Genomic DNA, 18,298 nt, shown 5'->3' with positions numbered 1-18,298 from the left:
CAGCAGGTTAAAGTGTGAATTAAAGGTTTTTCTACTGTTATTATAAAAATGATAAATTTAAGCCTCATTTTTCTGAAAAAAAAAAAGTTGTTTTTTTTTTGTTTTTTTTTAACACCCCTTGAACCATCAAGAACAAATGATGCTGAAGCAATGTGATGTGATTGGAACAAAAACAACATGGGTTTACCGTTTAGTGAGCGTCCTGCGTCCAGCTTATGGGGACGATAGATTTAAAAATGCTCGCCTTTCAAACTTTGCACACTGATTCAGTATTATATATATTAAAGCATACTCGCTGGATAACACACAAATCTACTCGCCTTCGGCTAAAGAAGGAGTGATTTAGTTGACCGAAACTTTCAATAGAAGCAGAACTTTCTAACGCAACATTGGAGAAACTAAACTCCTGAAACGGGTTGGAGGGATTCCTGGGATTCCAGTCCTGTATCCACCGAGGCGTTTTTCCTGGCATGCCCGACGGCTGATGGTAACTTCCCCCTGAGGTGCAGCAGGAGAGCAGAGGCTGCTGTCTTCAGACTTATCAAGGAGATGATTGATATTTAACTGCTTCTTTTTAGTGACAGTCACCAAACCAAACACCCGGCTGTTCTGATTCCACTCTATTCCCTCGAGGTACGGCATACAGCCGAATTATTTTATCACTAATACGGCTGTACAGTCTGCCAAACGTGCCATGATACCTGTCCTCACTCAGGTATCATGGCACAGCTGCTGGTTCAGCTGCTGGTTAAGTTGCTGGTTGAGTTGCTGGTTAAGTTGCTGGTTCAGCTGCTGGTTGAGTTGCTGGTTCAGCTGCTGGTTAAGTTGCTGGTTAAGTTGCTGGTTAAGTTGCTGGTTAAGTTGCTGGTTGAGTTGCTGGTTAAGCTGCTGGTTCAGCTGCTGGTTAAGTTGCTGGTTGAGTTGCTGGTTAAGTTTCTGGTGTTGTATCAGCTGTCTTTCTCCTCTTGTTATTTTGTCAGCACATATTTTAGTCTTTCTTCCTTTTGTCATTCTCATTCTCCAAACCGTGAACATGGCCCGTCCTCTCCTGGGCAGCATCACTCGCCGGGTGGCATCAGGAATGGTTTTCTGGGCTCGAGTAGGAGTACTTGGTACGGATACTGGTATCGGAGATGTTGAACACACTGACAACGGATGCTGCTCTCACTCGGGGGCTGGATATCCTCCTCTTCCTTCTTCCTTTTGCTCTTCTTGTTCATGTTACTGTCGACGCTCTTCGGAGTCAGAGCTGAGGTCTTCTTACTGCTCAGGCCCTCTCGCACTCCGTCATAACCCTGAAATATCACAACACACACAGACAAACAGAGGTTCAGCTGCCTTCACACACAGGGGGCTTGATGACAGAAAATAAATTAATTCATTTTGGAATCAGGCTGTAATATAACCCACATGTGAAAAAAGCGAAGGGGAGTGAATCCTTTCTGGATGGACTGTAAGTATTGAGGTATTGGCAAATATCTAAGGTTGGTACTTGCATTGCAAATAAACATCCTACTTCAGACTAGAAAGGATGTCTGGCCCTGCTGTGGAGCAGGTTGAGGTGTGCTGCAGTGGCAGGAGGCTCGGTCTGATTCGGTCTGATTGATTTTAGCCGTACTTCAACAAAACACCTCTCACTGTGTGCTGGACCGCCACATGAACTAACAGCTGCTGGTCGTGCATCTTTCATTTCCTGTGTTAATTCTGAGGCGTTTCTTGCTACCTTGACGTAGAAGATCCTTTGGATGCGTCTGTCCTCCCTCTTCCTGGAAAGCCAGCGCTCACATAAGAAGAGGAAGACCTCCTCCGTGTCCAGGTCCACCACCTCCACCTGGTCCAGGTACCAGTCAGCACTCACCATGCTGTTATCATGGCGGATTTTAATCCTGAAGACCTGACCCAGGTCCACGGCCTCGATAGTGAACTTATCCACCTCGGAGGGAGAACAACACAAACAGGAACAGCTAACTGATGGAGGACTTTATCAGCTTGTATTGTGAACACAGGTAACACAAAAATATTTATTACATCTAACAATGATGTTGGACAATGGTTGGAACACAAGCATAATGTTTAGTGAGATAAAAACCTTTAACTAGCTGCAAGTGTTTAAAAAATAAATGATTTATTGTGTCGGGACAATAAATCCTGACCCTGGCCCATGGATAAAATGAAAGTTACAAATGTAAATATGGTTCTATGAATCCTGGCTGACCGCATGAGCGCAGTGCTGGAAGGACTGAATGTCTCTTCGTGTATGCGCAGTTCCAGTTTGCATAGAAACAATGTGACCTGTGACCCCTGGGTGACCTAGGAAGGTATCAAGCTCTGGTGTCCCCTCAGGTTCGCCTCCTACAGAATCTCCTCACGTGATCACGAGGATTCTGGGTGACAGAGTGCTGTGGCGGTCAATCAGGATTCAATAATTGCAGTCACATTCATTCTGTTTCATCCCTCTGGACCGCCAGGACGTATCCCAACGTGGTCAGGAGGAATCCCAGAGACCGGCCTCTCTGAGCCTCTGCAGAGCCCAGGACCACGCCCATGCCTGGGGAGTGGCGGCGTTCCCTGCTGTACAGCCCAGAGAAAGGTGCCGGGCATCGCCCAGGGAGACTGTCCTCCCCGAGAGGACGACCAGCACTGTGCAACTACAGCATAGAGATTTCTCCATTCTGTAGAGTTGGTTTGTTGTTTTGTTTTTGTGGTTCATATTGTGGCTTCTGATCTGTTGCACAAACTACTTCAAAGGTTTTGTTCTGTTTTTAAAATCAAACTGAAGTCATTCAATGACTATTAAGTGAGACTATTAAGTCCAACTCACTCCCTATAAAAAAAAAACACTGTCAGTCCTGATGTCCGTGACATTGTTTATATGGCCACTAGGGGTGCTTGATTTTAAAGAGCACCCCATGGTCCGAATTTGAGGGATGAATGGAGGACCACTGCAGTGGCTTGAGGTGGAGGCAGCAGCATGTGGTCCAGTGGTTGTCCCCTCAGGGCTCCAGGTGTGGACACTGCTGTGGTGGAGCGGCAGCTCACCCCTGACGGCAGAGGCAGCTCACCCCTGACAAGAATGCTGAATGGCGTCCATGCTCCAGTGGGAGGAGCGCTGCCTGGAGAGAGCAGAGCCTCCGTCAGGCTGACCGGCCGTCCAGCAGTCGGTGCAGGTCCCCGGCTGGAGCCCGCTGGGATTTCGCTGAGAAAACCAACACCAGGTTGTGGCTCCCAGCTGTGCCGTGCAGCCCTGGGATGCCGGGCTGATACGGCTGCCACACACACCTTCAGGGTAGATGGAGGGCGACGCCCATCCAGAGGAGCCTGCAAGAAATCGAGGACCGTGGAGCCCGGACAAAACACAAATCCTCCCTGTGGACGGCGCACCACTTCACAACTTCAGACCTCCTGTCGTACTGCAGCCGGCGGACGGTGCTCTGACATTCAGGACGGTCCGGCTGACAGACTCCATACTGCTGCTCAGCAGCAGAGTGCCAAACCTGATCCGTCTTGAAACAACAGATCTCTTCTGTTGGGGGAGAGCGGGACCACAACTCACTGCAAGTCTGCACAGCACAGAAACCATACTCAAGCTGGCCACCAGGGGGCCACTAGCACCAGCATGGGACCCTCCCAAGGAATTCTCTGGGGTGTTTGTCAGATCAGAGGGGGTGGCGAAGAGGCGTAACGGAAGCCCTCTGGCCAAGGGCGCACCAGCACGTCCTGGTGGTCCCGTCAGGGGAACCAAGTGAGCAGTATTGGCTCTTAGCGGAGGTCACTGGGGACGAAGGAGGAACATCCAACGCAGTGCAGGGCCGCCGACTCCGCTGAGGGAGGTGCTCACGGACAAGACCAAGACGCTCGCAGCGCCTCCTGCTGCAGACAACCAAACCTTCAATGCTGTGTTCAGCAGAATGCGAGCGACTCACAAGAAGAAAAGAGCCTTAAGAACCTGCGGTCACACCGGAACTTATTCCCTTCCTGGGGTCACCCAGGGGTCACACTGATGGCATGCAAACTCAAACTGCACATGTGCAAAGGGAAGATTTGGTGCTTTCAGCGCCACCTTCTGGCGGCCAGTAGGGATGAAACAGAATCAGGGTTCAGTTTGGCCTTTCAGACGACGCTTCCTCACACAATTCAGCATGTATGATTCTCATGGTCAAATGTCTGACCATGTATGATAAGGATATAGAGATGAAACGGGCATCACAAAGCCTCAGGGATTCCTGCATTACAGCAAAAAGTCACATTTCTGTAGCATCAGTTCTTTAGCATGGTGAAAGACAGTGACACGGGGAATTGTAGCGCAGATTGACCTCCACTCTAAACAGCTCCCAGTAGGTGCATTGAGACCACTCAAGCAGTACGATGAGTTCTACATGTAAAGTCTGTTCAAAGTAATCTGAGGTCCTGTTTATGTGACACCATCTCAAGTCAAAGGCATCACTGCTGCGTTTAAACATTCATTTCAGAAAACTTTCATATTTAAACGGCAAGGATTCAAACAGGATGTTCATTTACAGGGAAGAGCAGAAACACTGAAATCCATGTAGTTTTCATCTGGGTCCACTAGTTGGTGCTGCAGAGAACAATACACTCTAAACACTGACAGTGGAGAACACACACATTCATTTGGACAGAACACCAAGTACTGACTGTAAAACTGGCTCTAAAACTACAAAGTCCAGGAGAACCTGGGGAGTCCTGACGCTCTGGAGGGAACATTGTCCTCAGTGTTTGTCTACTGAGCATGTGCAGAACTGCTGTTTACTGCAGCCGTGGAGGTCTGGAGCAGCATCCTCAAATAAAATAGAAATAACAATGCATTCTGTAAGAACTACATGATAATTGAGCATTTTGGGACTCGCTGGGTTTTGCATGTGAGGCCAAGCTGAGATGAAATTTGGGTGCATGTGGTCAAATCAAATGAGGTGGACACTCCAGGTCGTTCTTTTCTCCATTGCTAAATGACAAAGAAATTGGGACTGAAGACAGTTCTGAGGGTGAATGCTTTTCTCACAGATCCTCGCTCGAACTTGTTGCTGTTGGTCTCCGACTTGCTCAGCTTCCTCTCCCCGGTGTCTCCTAAGTCTCCGTAAACTGTGAGAAAGACGTTGGCGTCGGTGCCAGCTCCGTACACGTCCCCGGTCATCACCGACACACTGTACATGTGAGCTGCAAGACAAGCACATGTATGACTGGCCTGAGGCGGTTTACCACAGAACGAAATAACAAGATACAGCAGGAAGCAATGGCCCATCTCTGCTTGGTGCTGCTGTCAGAACAGAGAACTGTTTGGGAATATGAAGACCCTGAAAGGAAAATCCTCTGAGAGTCTGAAATGAAGCTGAGACAACAAGCAGACAGATCTCTCTGCTCTTTCTGTTTATAGTATTGCAGTGAGAAGCGAGGACATACTCTCTAAGGCGTCATCCACCTCCACTTCAGTCACTTTGAGGCTGCCGTCTCGGGAGAGTTTCTCAGTGATAATGTCAGAGGGCACCAGCTCCCTCACCGTCTCTCCATCATCCTCTGACCTGGCCAGCCACCTCTCACAAGGGAAGATGATGGTCTCTGAACCCTACCGAGAGACAACCGGAGATTTGGCACGAGAACTCACAGTGCTTTGGCTCTCAAAGTCACACTGCTAGAATGAACAGTTTTTAACCACATGTGCAGAAGGGGATCCCAGTTTCACCATGTCAGGATTGTTTCAGCTGCTTTGACGACAGGGAACATGAAGAACTGGGACTGCTGTGCAGGGTCGGGCCATATGGTGGAGTTAACCCTGCTCCATGTGAAGAAACATGGCTTATAAAAGACGGTTTGATAGGCTTGTTCAGCTGCTGATCTGCACAATCACAGTTTGTATTTATATGAGAAGAAGGTGATTCCGGGCCTCCATCATGTCCACAGCCAGGGGATTTATTTAAGTCTCCGCCTCTGCAGAAGAGACTTCCTGCTGTTACAGACTCTGAGGCCATTTCACGCCAGAATAGTCCGGGACTCAGCTGTGCTGGGGAGGTGGGGGTGAGAATCCCCCCCTCTACCTGGCTCGGCCTGAGAGCAGACCAAACGCACGGACAACATTATGCAGTTACGGCAGCTGCTCGTTTGGGGGCGCTGTAGGCCAAAATGAACACTCACCAGACAAATCCGGCTCATTTCATTGGTGGAGACCGAAACCGGAGGTCCTGCCACAGCAGCCGGCTGGCAGCTAACGGCCAACCACAAACAACCGTGATTCAGTCTTCTGACCTTCAACCAATGAGCGCCTGCTCTTCCTCACCACTCCAAGTCTGCCCTCCAGACAGTTTCTAAATCTTTCTTTCTGTGTCTGCTATTTCTGACTCACTTTCTTCATTTCTCCATTTTGCTCACGTCCCTGACTGCAGCTGATAGTCGACCCGGATCTTTGACCAGGAGGGGTTTCACACTCATAAACAGTGAGGATTTTCCCAGAAAGTCCTGATTTGGTCTAAAATCTGGATTGCACAGATGGAAGCGCCCTGAGTGTGGCTCTACAGGTGATTCACATGTTGCTCGATTGGTTAGTCAGTTGATCCACTGATGGTTGGTTGGTTCACTGATTCATTGTTCAGTCAACTGATTGATTGTCTGATTGGTTCCTGTGTTTTTCTGCAGATCAGATTTGGTAGTTACAGATTACTCAGATCATTTCATATGTCAGTAGTGATGGGCCTTAAACACAGACGTCTGCTGGAAGAACAAAGGAAAATGTGTTTGCTTTAATCATATGCAGTAGCTTCAACTTATGTTGCTGTTCTAGTCTATCAAAAGAGATGGATGCTTGGGAGTCAGTGCATCAGTTAGGGCAATGGAAGGTGTTTATGTGTTGCAGTCTCAAAGGATTGAGAGAAAGGCCCAGGACCTTTCCCTTCCTGAGCAGACGTCTGATCTCCACTCTGTCCAGATGCCAGCCCGGATTGACCCCACGGTTGTCATGGCCTATCCGAATCTTCTCGATTACGTCCCCCACATCTTCCAACTGCAGGGAAAGCAGAAACCAGGCTGATTTAACAACGTATTCAGTGTCACGTTCACGTTCACAATGCAGACAGAAGGCACGGGTGATCTTGTTCTCACTCTCACAGCTGCTCTTGACTTTATGGCTTCGCCTTCGAAGAATTTCAGTACCTCCACGATGAACATGTCCTCAGCTCCTCTCTCAAAGTACATCCTGCGCTCCCTCTTGTTGACACACAGAGACTTCTGCTGGGTGCACACTGCATCTCGACCGTACAGGACGATGCAGACGTCTGCGTCCGTGCCTGCTCCAAACACGTCGCTGGTGAAGGTTTTAATCTCATATGGGACGACTACGAGAAAAAACATCCATCATTCTTCCAGTATCTTCAAGGTGAAAGTCATGCAGAAGAGGTTAGCGACGTACATGGTGTGTAAAACTCAGTCTGAAGGGGATTTGGGAAAAGATCTCTGACGATGGCGCCGTCGTCTTCTCCTCGATCCAGCCAGCGGCCGCAGGGGAAGCGGAGCTTCTGTCCCAGAGATTTGGCATCGATCTCCACCCAGTCCAGGAACCACCCTGCCGACCCTCCTCCTGAAACATCCACAGAAAGCCTCCCGTCACCTCTGCTGGAAGCTGCGGCCCCCAGGGTCCGGCTTCACTGCCAAGTACCACAGTTATTGTGTCCAATTCGCAGCTTCTTCAGAGGCCCGATGTCCACCGCCTCCACCGTGAACCTGTCTGTTAGTCCACGCTCAAACTTGTTTCTGTGAGTCTTTGAAGCCTTCAGATTGATTAAACCTGCAGATGAGAACAGGACAGTGTTTACGCTCTCTGTATCTCAGACGTCACTTCAATTCAGAACTACACACACATACATATATATATATATGTGTGTGTGTGTGTGTGTGTGTGTGTGTGTGTGTATATATACAGTATATACTGTATATGTAACAGGTTGAAGAATGACCTTATTTTATTGTGAAATTCCTGCTAAGATATGTAAATAGTCTCTGTATACAGTTTGTCCTGCAATGAGTAGTGCGTTAGCGCCATCTACTGGCAGCTGTCAAATCTATAACTGTGACCGGAAACCGGAAGCTCAGCAGTCCTGTAGCCCGCTGCTGCCGGTAAGACAGACTCCGGTCCTTCTCTGCAAAATATTGTTATAAAATGCTCTAAAGCTAACATGACAAATCGTCCAGTGTATTTTTGTTCTGTGTCTGTTGTAATTCACGAGTCACGTTAGTGTTATGGTCTATTTTGTTACTTAAAGCTGGTGTCCGGAGTTTCCGTTCGTTTCCAATGTATCATTTTTTAACAGAGCTTACATGTGTCAGTCTGGTTCGATACTTTACTATAATATTAGCATAAAACAATATAAAAATGTATTTATGAGCCCCGCCTTCGTCTCATAGACCCCCATGTTATCCGAAAAAGCGCCGGTCAGCTTCAGCCAATAGACTTCGAGCTTCCGCCTTGTCGTGCTGTCAATCAAAGTGTGGAGCAGCCAGAGAGCACGGCCGCTCGCCCAGCAGAGGAGAGTTAGCTCTGCAGCAGATATATCCACTGTCTGCTGAACATCCACCGTAAACAGCTGAACATGGAGGATGCTGTAGGACTCGGAGGCTCTCATTTTCACCCCACAGATAATTCGCGTGCACAACTAAAGGGGCGTGGCTTGGTCGCTCATGAAAGCAGAGGGAGGGCGGAGCCTCGAGACATTGGATTAAAAAACCTCTCTCTTTCAAAACTCCGGACTCGAGCTTTAAGTCAACTTTATTCTTTCCCTGTAGATGTCACGGGCCAGTGGAGGTGCTAACCACATGCTTTTTGTGTTTTCATGTGTTCATTGCAGGTAAATGTTGTTGCATTAAATGTTTTGTATTCATTGTAATTAGTCAGGCATTCAGAAAGTTGTATTGTTTGTTGCGCAGGCCGCCATTATGGAATGCAATATTTTCTAGTCACCACTAGGGGCTACTGTAAGCCATATTATTGATTTGATTCTGAATAGTGTTTGTTCTCTTGTATCTTCTATTTACTTACATTTTCTATCTAAAAAGTATAAAAAGGGATGATGATGGTTAAAAACAAATTAAGATCAATTGTATGAAATTCATTGTAAAAGCATTAATGTTAAAACCACTGTACGATCACCTGGTAAAATGTCTACTGTTAAAACCATTATATAAATTGATGTAAAAGTCCAATCTTGTGATGTATTTCATTATAATGTAAAAGACTTCCGTGTTATGTATTGGAGCAGTCCTGTAGCCCGCTGCTGCTGATGTCATGTGCCAGTGGAGGTGCTCACCACAAGCTTTTTGGTGCCTCAGAGTGTGTTCTTGCCGGGTCGGGTATACAACAGTTACACACACATATATATATATATATATATATATATATATATATATATATATATATATATATATATATATATATATATATATATATATATATATACATACATATATATATATATATATATATATATATATATATATATATATACATATAAAACTGTGTTCTCGCCACCCCGGCGGTATTGTGTCTGTCTCCTTCCAGCTCGGGTCCTCTACCAGAGGCCTGGGAGCTTGAGGGTTCTGCAGGATCTTAGCTGTTGTGCTCTTTTCAAGAGAGCTCTCAAATGTTGTTCCTGGTCTCTGCTGGAGCCATCTTCCCAGCTTGGGGGTTCCTGCTCCCAGTGTCCCGATCACTACTGGTATCACTGTTGCCTTCACGCCCCACACTCTCTCTATCTCTTCCCTCAGCCCTTGGTACTTCTCCAGCTTCTCTGCTCCTTTTTCCTGATGTTCCATCACTTGGGATTGCTACATCTATCACCACAGCTGTCTCCTGCTGTTTATCCACCACCACTATGTCAGGTTGATTGGCCATCACCTGCTGGTCAGTCTGGATCTGGAAGTCCCACAGGATCTTGGCTCGATTGTTCTGGACCACCTTTGGAGGTGTCTCCCATCTGGACCCTGGGACCTCCAGTCCATACTGGGTACATATGTTCCTGTACACGATCCCTGCTACCTGGTTGTGCCGTTCCCTGTATGCCTTGCCTGCCACTATCTGACCCCCTGCTGTGATGGTCTGTACTGTCTCTGGGGCTTCTTTGCACAGTCTGTACCTGGGGTCTTGTTTGGTGTGGTAGATCCCGGCCTCTATTGATCTTGTGTTCAGGACCTGTTCTTGTGCAGCCATGATTAGTGCCTCTGTGCTGTCCTTCAGTCCAGCCTTTTCCAGCCACTGGTATGTTTTTCCAATGTCAGCCACTTCTTCAATGTGTCGGTGGTCCATGCCATGCAGGGCTTTGTCTGTCCATGATAGCTCCTCTGGCTCCTCCTTACTGGGCTTTTGATGTCTGGCTCTGACACTCACTAGTCCTCGGCCTCCCTCCTTTCTCTTGGTGTATAGCTCAGTATGCTTAGGGTGGAACCCTGCGTGCATTGTAAGAGCTTTCTTGTCTTGATATCAGTGGCTTGCATTTCTTCCAGTGGCCAGGATATTATGCCAGCAGGATATCTGATTACTGGTAGGGCGTAGGTGTTTATGGCCTGGATCTTATTTTTGCCATTCAGCTGACTCTTCAGGACCTGTCTTACTCTCTGTAGGTATTTGGCTGTGGCTGACTTTCGAGCTGCCTCCTCATGGTTACCATTTACCTGTGGGATCCCCAGGTACTTGCAGCTGTCCTGCACATCTGTTATGTTTCCTTCAGGCAATTCAACTCCTGCAGTTGTGATCACCTTCCCTCTTCTAGATACCATTCGTCCACACTTATCCAGTCCGAATGACATGCCGATGTCATCCTGGTGAGGTGAATCAGGGAGTCGATGTCACGCTCATTCTTGGCATACAGTTTGATGTCGTCCATGTAGAGGAGGTGGCTGACAGTTGTTCCGCTCCTGAACCGGTATCCAAAGCCACTCTTGGTAATGATCTGGCTGAGGGGGTTCAGGCCTATGCAGAACAGCAGGGGGGACAGGGCGTCACCTTGGTATATGCCGCATTTGATGCTCACCTGTGCCACTGGCTTTGAGCTGGCCTCTAGACTTGTCTTCCACAGCCCCAATGAGTTCTGAATGAAGCTCCTTAGAGTCCTGTTGATGTTGTACAGTTTCAAGCACTCCAGTATCCACGTGTGTGGCATTGAGTCAGAGGCTTTCTTGTAATCAATCCAGGCAGTGCACAGGTTGGTGCTGCGGGCCTTGCAGTCTTGGGCGATTGCCCTGTCAACCAGTAGCTGGTGTTTGGCCCCCCTGGTGTTATTGCCAATCCCTTTTTGTGCTTTACTCATGTACTGATCCATGTGCCTACTTATCTTGGCCGCTATGATGCCTGATAGGAGTTTCCTTGTGGTGCTGAGGCAGGTTCTAGGCCGGTAGTTTGATGGTATTGTTCCCTTCTGGGTGTCCTTCATGATGAGGACTGTCCGACCTTGGGTTAGCCACTCTGGGTGGGTCCCTGATATTAGCAGCTGGTTCATTTGTGCTGCAAGACGTTCATGGAGTGCAGTTAGCTTCTTAAGCCAGTAGGTGTGGATCTTGTCGGGCCCTGGAGCTGTCCAGCTCTTCATTTTGGCCACTCTTGCCTGTTGTAATTACTACTGGGTCTTGTTCTGGGAGGTTGCTGTGCTCTGCCTGCAGGCCTGCCAGCCATTGGGCATTGGTGTTGTGTGACACATCTTTCTCCCAGATACTCTTCCAGTATTGCTCAGTCTCAGCCCTGGGTGGGTCTGCTGTGGTCTTACTACCCTGCCACTGAGAGTAGACCTTAGCTGGATTGTTGGAGAACACCCTGTTTATTCTCCTGGTCTCCACTTCTCTCGTGTATCTCTTTAGGCGGGTAGCTAGGAACGTGAGTTTTTGTGGATAGTCTAGTGGTTAGGGACACAGACTTTGGAGCAGGAGGTCGGCGGTTCGAATCCCAGTCAGGGCGTATGGTAATCCAGTTGGGCCCTTGGACAAAGCCCGTAAAGCTAGGGTAGACGATGTTGAAGAGCCTGCAAGATTTGAAAGTCGGACACCTCAAGCCATCCCCCCTAAGCTCCTCCTACTCCAATCAGTGCTTGGCCCAACGCCACACCCTCACGAACATGACCGCGCATCTCACAGGTTGTCCGCGGCAATGCCCTGTCTTCATTGTTTTCAATGGGACCCCGCTCCAAGTCTAGGGTGACCATACATCCTCTTTTACCTGGACATGTCCTCTTTTTACGTCCTGTCCGGGGCGTCCAGGTTTTTTAAATTCAAGGAGATGTCCGGGGTTCATGTTTCTCAGGGCACATAAACGTAAATTGACCAGCGCTTTGCACACAGTACTATGATACTTTGTTGCACGACGTAATTACCGAGAGGCGTCTTGTGAGCCGATCTGCGCCGCGCGCTCACACACACACACACACACACACACACACACACACACACACACACACACACACACACACACATACAGACGGAGCGGAGCAGACGGGGCTGTTCAGACAGCGCCGCATGGCGTCTGATTGGTTTCTTAAGAGCGGTCCGCGCCTTACGATTGGTCGGAGTTTTTACTGTCCTTTGGCCGCTACAGTTGTCAGATTTTTTCCGCACCTTTTTCCGTCCACATAATGTATTGACTTCTCCCAGGGAGCAAGGAGCATTTCACTCAGTATGACAAAAAGTGCTTTTGGACAACATCGCCTACCCTAGCTGTAACACATACCTGTCCACACCTCAGCATGAGCGAAACCGTAAATGAAAGAGTCATACCGGCTCGGATGTCGCCCGGGTCAACAAGGTCTGCGTCAGTTGTTGTGGAACCAGGGCATACTGATGAGAAATTGGCTACTGGAACAAGATACTTGTAGCCCAGGTTTTAAAATGCCTTTTGATAAAATTTATTTAATTTTTAAATATACAATTCATTTGAATGGCCTTAGGAATTCTTTAAAAAGAGAGAGTTCATTTTATATTGAAATGCATAAATATTAAAAGTGTTTAACACAAGAGGAAAAAAGAAGAAAGGTTATTTATGGCCAGTGTTATTCTGTGTGTGGTTATAGAAAAAAGCACTGAGAAATGACCTCGATGGCTAAGCCAATCAGTGAATCCCGTGAGCCTCACGTGACTCCTGTAGTTCTGCCTCTGGGACGCTACTTCCTGTTAGCCCCTCTTGCTAGTTGTTTCTTGTGCTGTTTTGATCCCGGTTCTGATCAAATTCATGGACATCCATCGGGTAAGATACAAAATAATCTTTTAAAATGGACTTCTGTCAAATCTTGATGATGTTAGATAGCTGTTGACTGCTGTATTATTGCGTTTGGACTTTATAGAGCCGCGTGAGAAACGGATAATTTTCACCGATCTGGCGAGGTGAAAGGCAGTAGAGTCCATGCATATGTTGACACAGCGGTGAGTTAAGGCGCTCTTTTGCCTGTTCAGTTAATTGTTAAGTGTGTGACACTCATGTTTGACCTGTTTGGGTGATGATAAAGCAGTTGGTGTTGTGTTAACTGGTACAGATAGCCAGAAAAAACATGCTAACGGCGCTAGCCACCTAAAACTGTTTGAATATGCTAACAGCCTATTAGTTTGAGTGTGGCCACTTAGCTGGCATGATTGTTAAGGTGTTGTATGCAAATTACTGTGTCATTTGTTTTTTGTTGTTGGGGAAAAAAAATCAGTTGTGAGATTATTTAATTGATGTGTAGTTTATTTTCATGACGATTGAAGGGGTAAATATTCAGTGCATTCTCTCTCTGTTACCGGTGCAGGGAGAGGTAACTAAGCACGCTCAGCCTTAATGCCTCTAGGTTGCCATGGATGTTTACTGCACTTAATGCACTTTCTACTATTAAAGGTGCTGTAGGCAGGATTCAGCATCTCCGCCATCTTGCTTAGGTTTACCTAAGCAAGATGGCGATTTGACCCATCTAAGATGGCGATTTGAAACCCAGCACAGCCAATCCTGTCCTGTTTTCTCTGAAATCACACCCTTACGCAAGTTAAGCCCCTCCCACAAGAACGTGTGACGAACGCCCCTCGACCAATCACGGTTAGAGCCTCATGGGCTCTTCTGATTGGTCAAAGATACCTGGAGCTGTCTAGATTGCTTTTCAGCTCAGAACAGAGACAGATGGAAACGCTGCGCCCTCGCGGTAGTGTAGTTATGCTGCACTCCTAAAGGATTATCAATGGATACTCCAACATTTAATCCAAAGAAATCACAGAAAAATTAGAATTGACTAGCAAAATCCTGCCTACAGCACCTTTAAAGTAGCTCTTCACAATGTTTTCTGTTGGTTAAATATTAATTATTAAATGTAACTGCAGTGTTTTTTGAGTACTTGAACATGATTACAATGTGCACTTGAAATGTATTTATAGTTTCACAACTGTAAATGATTCCTTGAACTAAAGATAGATTTTTGTTGTACAACTTACCAATTGAGAACATGATTTTGATTAATTAATGCAAGTGAGTGTGATTAATTAATAAGAGATGAGAATTTAGGGAAGTAATATGTTCTAAATAGTGTGTGAATGTAATATTTGGATCTCATCTGACCTGCCCATAGGTCAGGTTTTTTGTGAGGACATCTTTGAGAGAGATCAGTTTCATCACACCATCCACTGGAACAGTTCCAGCTGGGGCTGGGTTGGATCATCCAGACATCAGGATCAGAGATTGCGAGATCCTTAGAATCCCAGCAGGAGCTGGGTGGCGAGCCAAGTTGAACTACTGGAGAAGGATTTCCTGGACTCCACCCCCCCCCCCCCCCCCCCCCCCCCCCCCCCCCCCCCAACCCCAATTCTCACGGATTGTGTGGTAGGACAAAAGGAACACAAGGGCCCCAACATTAACTTTGAGAACAGAGGGTTTTGATTTCTGCCAGTATTTATTTTAGTTTGTTATTTTCCTTGAATGTTTTATATGACTGTTGCATAAATTTCATTGTGTGTTCAATTCTTAATAATAAGTGATCACTAAACTCAAATCCATCGTCGTTTGTGTCTCTTGGGTACTTAAACATATTACAAATTTAGGTCTTCTGTTATTGGTCCAGTTATCATTGCTCATTATTTACCTGTGCTCTGTTATTACATAGTAACAAGGGTTACACACTCGTGGAGCATATATATATATATATATATATATATATATATATATATATATATATATATATATATATATATATATATACCACACACACACATACCAGAGTCCTGGGAGCTGGAGGGTTCTGCAGGATCTTGGCTGTTCTAGCACTATGCTCTTCTGGACAGAGATCTCAGATTTTGTTCCCATTACTTACTGGTAGATCCTGCAGAACCCTCCAGCTCCCACGCCTCTGGTAGATCCTGCAGAACCCTCCAGCTCCCACGCCTCTGGTAGATCCTGCAGAACCCTGAAGTTCCCAGGACTCTGGTAGAGGACCCGAGCTTGAAGGACATACTGCCCAGGAAGGGCCAGAAAACAATAATATAGATATATAATTGTATTGCTGCTGCTGTTGTTATCATTGTTGTTGTTATCCATATTATTCTCATTGTTGGTAGCAGCTGTAGCATATTTGTCGTATATGTTGACTTGTTAATGGTAACATGAAAGTTAGGTTATTTCTTTAAAGTACTGACTTGCATAGTTTGTCTCTTCAGAATGAATATTTAGTGTCTTCTTCAAGCCCTGAAAACAAAGCTGTACTGATTCTATATTTAGCTATGTCTACATGTTGATTCATATTTCTCAAAAAACTAATCTAACTACAAATGCTTTTTAGCACCTTTTTGGAAGCAGATTTGATTCACAGTGTTGGTCTATTGACGATCAAATGGAAAAATTAAAGTTTGACATCCTGAAGCTTAAAGGCTCCAGGAAGAGAAGAAGAAAAAAGTACATGTATGTAAATTTGGCTATGTACATATATATATATATATATATATATATGTGTGTGTGTGTGCGTACATGTGTTTTGAATATTTTGTGCAGAGCTATTTCTTTTTAGTTCTTTGTTGGAATATTAACTACTCATTGGTTGTTGAGATTGTTTTGTTTTTTTGTTTGTTTGTTTGTTTTGCTCTGTTATAAATGTTGAACAGGAAGAAGGTTAGGCATGTATAAGCTATGTAGCTTCAGGCTAAACCTTTTCGGTCAACCTGGTTTTCAGTGGTGTTGCTTTGGTTGGTATACTTTTCAATATGATCGAAATAAACTAATCTCAATCTCAATCTCAAAAGGCCTCAGTATGCTTCCGAGTCGCAGCTACGTCGTTCCGACGCTGGCAACTCTACGCCGCCACTGAGCATATCTTGCTTCTGCGTCAAGGGAACGCCCTCCTCTACAATTCCACCGCCAAGCCGGTAGGGGGCGTGGCGTGTCTTTGCTTCGCAATCGGCAGTCACAACAACAACGCGGCTTCGTAGCTCCGGCTTTACCTAGACATAGATGTATAGACATAGATCTATAGACACACTGCACTGACCGAACATATATCTGCATATATGACATATCTGGACACCGGGCTGTGGAGGAGGAGAGGCTGAGCGGACCAGGAGGGAATATTGGTGAAAACAATGAGCTTTTGGGCGATTAAAGCTGTTTTAGGAGCGGTTGTACACATAGCCCCGTCTGCTAACAGTATAGAGATGTGCACCGCTCAATTTTGGATCTAAATTTCTCCCGAAGCACTGTTCAGATCAGAAAAGCATTCGGGGTGAATTTTACTTCATTCTATAAACAATGCGAAAGCCTCGACGTTCACGTCACCACGCGTCGCCTCAACGCAAAGTCAGGATTTTTGGGAGGTCCGCGTCAAGACCTAAAGTATCCCCGACGTAGAGTGCAGCGTAGACGTCGTAGGAACGACGTCGCGGCGACGGGGAAGCATACTGAGGCCTTTACCTGTGTCGTCTTTGGTGCCGTACAGGATCATAAAGACGTTGGCATCTGTTCCTGCATACTTCTTGTCTCCAGTTTTGATTGTGACAGTGTAGGTTGTGGACATGGCTGGAAGAAAGGAAAAGAAACCAGAATAAGTTTGGAGTCTTCATGAGAAGCTGACCTCTGACCTCTGCTACTCCCACCTTTCTGTTCCAAACCGAGTGTGGCCTCAGAGTCATCCTCGTCATCGTCCCCCTTCCTCATGAAGGCCTCGTCCACAGGAACCAGCTCCCGGGCCAGCTGTCCGTCGTCCTCGTCAGTAGCGAGCCACCGCTTACAAGGGAAGAAGTACCTGAAACCAGAATGATCCGGAGTTCTGCAGCCATGAGTCCATACCCAGGCTGTCGTACACATCCACACTTATTTCTACGTCCAAAAACAAACTGAACAATTAGAAAAAGTCCAAACTCTGGTCCAAAATGCAGTATAACTATTTTATTAGAGACACGGATTGTTCTTTATTTTCATTAGATTTGTTGAGCCGGACGTGTTATATGTTTCTATGTGCAGAAATACATCTGTCTAGATGTATGTGTGTATGTGTGTATGTGTGTATGTGTGAGGATGCAGGAGCATATGTATGTTTGTGTGGACCATATGCCATGTCTCACACAGAAGGCATTCAGAGCAAAGGACCTTGCTCAAAGGCCCACCTGGCCATTTCGGGGTCTGAACCCCCGACCTCCAGATGTTAAAGCCAGTTGCAACACACTGAGCTAACCAGTACTGGGGGGCTCTGGGCCACTTCAGGGAGTGACCCCCAGCCCACATGAGTCCCGGGCTCAGCTGGCCCCAGCTGACAGTACCGGGAGGGCCCCGGGCCAGGGACAGGGTGAAGTCAGCGGCGGCAGGCCGACCGATACTGAGGGGGGTGCTAGACAGGCTACGTCCCCGATGGTCGGCTCGGTCGTGGCCCTCAGATGAGCCTACTGAAAGGTCAGCAGGTCGCACAGCTGGCCAGTCAGTGGCAGCTGGTTCACTCCTCACATCTGATACACTGCAGTGTCCCACTGGTCCAGGGGGTCCAGGTCCGGGACGGGGGCAGGATGCACGGGTTTACAGCTACTGTGCAAAATTGGGGGGGGGCAAAACACCGCTCCATCTCACCGATAAATCGATGGACTGCCGAAAAAAAGAAATGCCATGTCTCCCAAATGTATGTGACGAGAAAGGTAGTGTGTGTGTGTGTGTGTGTGTGTGTGTGTGTGTGTGTGTGTGTGTGCAATTTAGGTGAAGGTGTGGCTGTTTTTATTTCATTATATATTGATTGTTTTGTATTATTTTATATTGTAACGTACTTTGAGTTGTCTTTTTAATATGAGAAGTGTGTTATAAATAAAGATTTACTTGATTTGATATACACACACACACACACAC

The 18,298-nt window shown here is 46.7% G+C and overlaps 1 protein-coding gene across 1 annotated transcript in view; it reads right to left on the bottom strand.

Moving 5' to 3' along the window:
• Positions 1-1,109: 1,109 nt before the first annotated feature.
• The window catches only part of LOC115384753 (lipoxygenase homology domain-containing protein 1-like), a gene marked incomplete at its 3' end in the record, with an annotated part of 53,038 nt that continues 35,849 nt past the window's right edge, over positions 1,110-18,298 (bottom strand). The window contains exons 21-30 of the mRNA XM_030086987.1: positions 17,065-17,213; positions 16,883-16,987; positions 7,658-7,786; positions 7,412-7,579; positions 7,156-7,337; positions 6,890-7,006; positions 5,416-5,578; positions 5,018-5,172; positions 1,724-1,933; positions 1,110-1,295 (exon numbers count right to left, since the gene is read on the bottom strand). Coding sequence (XP_029942847.1) covers positions 1,110-1,295; positions 1,724-1,933; positions 5,018-5,172; positions 5,416-5,578; positions 6,890-7,006; positions 7,156-7,337; positions 7,412-7,579; positions 7,658-7,786; positions 16,883-16,987; positions 17,065-17,213 — 1,564 coding nt within the window. The remainder of the gene's footprint in view (positions 1,296-1,723; positions 1,934-5,017; positions 5,173-5,415; positions 5,579-6,889; positions 7,007-7,155; positions 7,338-7,411; positions 7,580-7,657; positions 7,787-16,882; positions 16,988-17,064; positions 17,214-18,298) is intronic.

The sequence above is a fragment of the Salarias fasciatus genome, unplaced genomic scaffold (genome assembly GCF_902148845.1).
Source record: "Salarias fasciatus unplaced genomic scaffold, fSalaFa1.1, whole genome shotgun sequence".
NCBI classification, from domain to species: Eukaryota; Metazoa; Chordata; class Actinopteri; order Blenniiformes; family Blenniidae; genus Salarias; species Salarias fasciatus.
This window is presented reverse-complemented; position numbering and strand designations above follow the sequence as displayed.